Below are 5602 nucleotides of genomic sequence, written 5' to 3' on the forward strand. Positions count from 1 at the left end.
CAAACCTCAATAACATTGATGAAGGGGAATCCTCATTAACACTGATGGGGGAAATCCCATGTTATTGTGGTTATTCTTTCAGTTATGAGAAACTCTCATATACATTGATAGAGGGAATCTCACAAAGTTACTACACCATTCAGAATTATTATCAACATCATATGTGTCAACCCATATCAAACTTCATTTTTGCATTATTTCAACATTGATTATGCATGGTGAAAACATTGGAATAGTCTTACCTTTATTAGCCTTCTAAATAAATGCATATTGGTGACATATATAGAGACCTTATCTTTATGAGACAAGGCTACACATATTTCTCATATTCAAAACAAGCCATATGGCTATCCTTAAAATTATGTTACATTATAGTGACAACAATAAAAATGGGGAGAAAAAAGGAGATTGAAAAGTTACAATGCTTTGGAAGTTACTTTCATTTCTCTTATTTTACTTTGATATATTTATTTTATGTTAAAAGTAAAACATCATTCCACTTTAAAAAGGTTTTTGGAATAATTTTACTATAATATAAATTTCCTTCAATTTAAAGATCAATTTTTTAGAATAACTATTTTGTTAAAATCATTATTAAAATTTTCTTATTGAATTTGATAAATATTATTATTAATTTTTTCAATATATCAACATCATGTATAACTATATATCATTAAAATCTAATATACAACATTACTAAAATTTACAAATATATTATTTCCTAAGCTAGCTTTAAATTCCAGCCAAAACCACCTAAGGCTCAATTGAGGTTGGTATAAAGACACCAGGGCCTGCTTAAACCATTGGGAGATCAACAAGAATGTTGCAATGCAAAACATTAATAACATTAAAACTAGCAATTGCCCTAAAAAGTGCAAAAAGAGGCCGATAGATTTTTTAAATTAGGAAAATAGTATGAAAATTGGAAAAATGATAAAAAAATGCATTTATAGATATGTATTCAGCTCATAAAAATGAAGGACCCCCATAACAAAAATGAAGGCCAGGATGAGTTTGGCTAGTAATTGATGGGTGAAATAATCACAAATATTCAAACTAAGAATATTAAATAATCACAAATTCTCAATTGCATAAATAGTATGAAAATTGGAAAAATGATAAAAAAATGCATTTATAGATATGTATTCAGCTCATAAAAATGTGGTAAATGAAATAAAGGCCTAGTTTCATTTAGGAGATATTCCGAGTTACCTTGCCTTCAAAGGTTTAGTCTCACTGGCTCTCACATGCCTGAGAACACTGCTGTGTTACCAGTGTTAAAATCATTTAGACTTCCTCTTGCACTCGCTTGAGATTTGATCATTGGTTTCGAATTGACTTTCCAATCTCTCATTGCTTTCTTGACAATCCTCACCATTTTTAATCTTCAGTTTCGTTGGTTTCTATTTGCCTTTCATCATCTTAATCCATTTGAATCTAAATTCAATCACTTTTAAATTCATTAGCTTCGACTGCTCATGCTCTGCTATAGAGAACCTTCCCCCCCATCCTAGGTTTGTGCTTCGTTTTGGAATTTTAAATATGACACTCACTTTTTGTCTCCATACAAATTCCATTAATTTGGCAACTATAATTTTAACATCCCAATCTTTGTTCCATGGCCGAAAATTTTAGCAGGCCTGTAAATCGTATAAGAGATTTCGCGTGAGATATTTGTCTAACTTATTTATCAGCCCGACATAATTATATTGGTAACTGGTTTGGGCACAGGCGTGTGACCTGTTGCCAACAACAATCTCAAACTAATATATGCAAGCAAGTTTTGTTCATAGATTAACAAGAAGACAGAGAGCAAATATAAATGAACAAATTCCGTACATGAAGAGTAATAGATATTAATTTCCAAATAGTACACAGAACAATGGGGGATTACACCTGAACCTTTTGCACCCAGGTTGGGAATAATCTTACTGACCTGAAATAACAATAACAATTGAAAAATATGGAACATTACCTTAACTCCTGGAGTTTAGATCTATAATAGCTTCCATAATCACAAGGCTGTTTTGTTCATAGACTATAAGCCTCAGAACAAACAATAACAATGGCTAACATAACCAAGCGCTGTGCATGTATAAATGAGAAGGGATAGAATTGATGACAGGACAGGAGCAGTTTCTGATCCAACTGGAGAAGCCAAGCCAGACACGGCAACATAGCAGAAGTATTTTGTACACAAACCCTTTTTTTATGTATCAGTTTCTCCTTAGACGATCAGGTTTGCAAAAGAACATCAGCGACTATTCAGGCAGCAGCAGCAACCCAGTAGGGTTTGGCTGGGGTACGCTTCAGCATCTTCACTCCAAATGAATCCTTGCTACTCTGTGACAACAACAATTTATCCCCAAAAATACACAATATCAGAAATTTGAGATCGAATCTAGCGAAGTTGCAAACTTGAAATGACTGGTTAGGAATATTGGTACTACCTTGAGGCAGGTCCCACCATCAAGATCGCAGACTGGGTACTCGTTAGGGCAGCAGCTGTAGTGATCATCACAGCAGGTGGCCGAATCAAGAGGGCAGCAGCCCCAGGCATAGCAGTAGCCTCCGAAGTCATACATGCAGCAGCAGGTGTTGCTCTGAGGGCAGGAATAATAGTTGTCACACACAGTGGGAGGCTTTATTGGGCTTGGGGGAGAAGGCCCAGGGTTTGGAGGGTTGGCACCCTTCTTTACAGGGTAAGATGCCTCCATTGCTATACCACAAATACCTGTTGAAGCTTCTTCAAGGTTCCTCTGCAGTCTCATGAATCCCTCCTCTCCCCAGCTCTTTCCCCAAGAATTCTTCACAATCCAGTAGTCTGTGCCCGACTCTGACCCATAGCCCACCAGAGTCACGCCGTGGTCTAGCTGGGTTCCGCAGGCGCTAGTGAACACACCCTGGAGGTAGATTCCATGGAAAATTAATCAATTGGTAAAATCGCATGGCAAAATCATTAATAGTGGTAAAGATAAACTTAGACAACGTAATTTACAGCATTTCAGGTGGTAAATTCCAAGGGAAATAATTAATTGTTAAAGTCACATGGAAAAAAAATAAATGGCATCAAGAGAAACTGACTGGCAAAGAAAATTTTAGGGGTTATCCCATGTAGATTAATGAAGACGACTTATCCTAAATTGATGATTAAGATTTGAAACGGTTAAATGATCATTCTTCACAAAATCAAGTGCTCACAGATTCGTAAAACTGGAACTCCCTCCCGCTGGCTTCGATGGCAACGCTAATTGGCTGATTAGCCGCAGCCTTCTTCAACGATTTCTCATCATTTTCAGGCACATCTTCGTAGTCATCGATTGTTACCACATGGGCATTTTTCTACACACATGCATGCAAATTTATCAGTCATGATAAATTAGAAAAATCAGCAGGTAGCGGGATCGAATCCCGCTTAAACAAAAGACCATGAGAATTACCCTGTAAGCGTCACATGATCCATCGTAGGCCGTGTAGGGGTAATCCTCCTCGCTGTCAAGTCCACCATTGTTTATGATAAACTCGAAAGCGTAATCCATGAGACCACCGTTGCATCCTTGGTTGTAAGAAGTATCACAGTCCACCAGTTCTTGCTCGGACAGCGAAATCAAATCGCCGGTCACGATTTGATTGATTCCTTCAACGGCCGCCACAGTTGAGAACGCCCAACAACTTCCTGAAAAAATCGAACAGAAAAAGTACAATACAGGGCATTTTTATGGTCTAGGGTATAAAATTCAGGAGATAAAACTTCTCAAATAAAAAGTACTGTACAGGGCACTGTTATGGCCTAGGGTATGAAAATTCATCAGATATAAATTCTCATAAAACTGAAAATTAGGGTATGAAAATTCATAAGATAGAACTTACCACATTGACCCTGGTCCTTCACGGGAGCCATGGCTCCCTTTTCTCTCCAGTCAATGGACTTTGGCAAATCCTCGCCGTCGGAATACTGGTATCGAGGGCTGGGAGACCTCAGCAAGCGTTTCTTGGTGTCCAGCTTCGCACCCAGATACGTGGCCTTGAATTCCTCGTGGCTCAGATCTGCAAACTGGTTCAGACCCAGTTTGTAGGACCGATTCCCCTGGTTGTGCTCGTGAATATACAGAAAATTGTCTTTCAATACAGTATAAGTATTGAAAGCAATCTTTTTCTGTTGGCACCAAAATGCTACATGCATGTGGAATGTCTTCGGCCACAACAACCCTGTCACGATTTATTGCCTCACCTGTTACGAGAGGGGTGAAGGGATTCATATTTTACACTAACCTCAATTTTCCATTAGTTTAGCACATAGCTCGTTCCTTCAAATTGAAGGGATTCACATTTTACACTAACCTCTATTTTCCATTAGTTTAGCACATAGCTCATTCCTATTCAAATTCATGTCCCTCCCTCGGATGAACTTTCCTGAAATGGCTCTACAAATTCATAGTCATTATAGGTTAATGCTCAGTACAATCAAACATGAGCAATCCATAGATAAGGTCCCTCACCACACCAACACACTCACTCGTGCGTATATATACATAAATATGAGAGAGGGAGTGGGAGAGAACGCCCACACAAGGTTATTAATAAACAAATAAGGGAGATCAATCATCTCCTGGTGATTATACTAATGCAAGCGCAAATAAACTTTGAATTGAGTTTTAACACAGACAAGTCCCCAACACGCCCACTTATATATGTGTGTGTATCACCACCCACAAACTTATTACTACCCAAATTAGCAAGATCAATCATCTCCTGGTGACTATACAAATGAGAGAGCAGATTAATTTTGGATGAGTTTTAACATAAAACCATCGCACATCCAAAAGATATAGAGAAATTGTAAAGAAGCTCCATATAAAACATACTACTATCAATGAATATACAGAGTACGCACTGCATGTTCTAAAGCTTCAATCTTAATACAGATACTTTTTCTGGATATCACCATAAACATCTTCAAGAAAAAAGTAAATTGTAGTCATAAGAATTAATCAAACAATCACAATTACCTCATAAGTTAGGCATTAACAAAAATGCCAATTAACTTCAGGTACATAATATCCATTAAACTCCAATTAATTCCGTTAATACGACAAAAATCCAGCAGTCAACATTGCGTTTCTGCGTTGGGTGTCCAATATCAAATATATATACAAATTAGAAACATTCAAACAAAGCTCTATCTGATCCTAAGCATCAAAATCAATCCTAAGCCCTTTCCCCACGGATACGCCTTGCAAGATGAATATCCTTAGGCATGATCGTCACCCTCTTGGCATGGATGGCACACAAGTTGGTATCCTCAAACAGTCCCACAAGATAGGCCTCTGCAGCCTCCTGGAGAGATAGCATTGCATGACTTTGGAAACGCAGATCCGTGTACAAAAGAATAAATAACAATTTTTAGAAAGGTCGGCCTTTGGTGTACTACGTGCACTACAAAAGAATAAATAACAAATTTTAGAAAGGTCAGCCTTTGGTGTACTAGGTGCACTCTACCAGTTGATTCAAAATTGAGCTGTGGATGCCCTTGCAGAGCTTTTTTGACTACTACTGTGAAAAGGAAAGTGTTACCTTGAAGTCCTGGGCAATTTCCCTAACA

The 5602-nt window shown here is 37.7% G+C and overlaps 1 protein-coding gene across 1 annotated transcript; it reads right to left on the bottom strand.

Annotated features, from left to right (window-relative positions):
• Positions 1–1817: 1817 nt before the first annotated feature.
• On the bottom strand, positions 1818–4183 carry LOC149161838 (cysteine proteinase mucunain-like). Its single transcript, XM_089435016.1, has 5 exons — positions 3871–4183; positions 3441–3676; positions 3202–3342; positions 2451–2903; positions 1818–2343 (listed from the first exon to the last, which is right to left on the bottom strand). The coding sequence occupies exons 1-5, from the start codon at positions 4181–4183 to the stop codon at positions 2266–2268; spliced, it is 1221 nt and encodes a 406-aa protein (XP_089291142.1). The 3' UTR covers positions 1818–2265.
• Between the last annotated feature and the right edge of the window lie 1419 nt (positions 4184–5602).

The sequence above is a fragment of the Pinus tabuliformis genome, chromosome 5_2, assembly GCF_031772625.1.
Source record: "Pinus tabuliformis cultivar Carrire ecotype Pingquan chromosome 5_2, CPIR1, whole genome shotgun sequence".
Taxonomy (NCBI): Eukaryota; Viridiplantae; Streptophyta; class Pinopsida; order Pinales; family Pinaceae; genus Pinus; species Pinus tabuliformis.

Excerpts from the sequence above, each read along its gene's own strand:
- LOC149161838 (XM_089435016.1), bottom strand. The coding sequence starts at position 4,183 with ATGCATGTAGCATTTTGGTGCCAACAGAAAAAGATTGCTTTCAATACT. Across the intron at positions 3,677-3,870 it reads GAAGGACCAGGGTCAATGTG|GAAGTTGTTGGGCGTTCTCA; the intron begins GTAAGTTCTATC and ends CGATTTTTTCAG. Across the intron at positions 2,904-3,201 it reads AGTTCCAGTTTTACGAATCT|GGTGTGTTCACTAGCGCCTG; the intron begins GTGAGCACTTGA and ends ATCTACCTCCAG.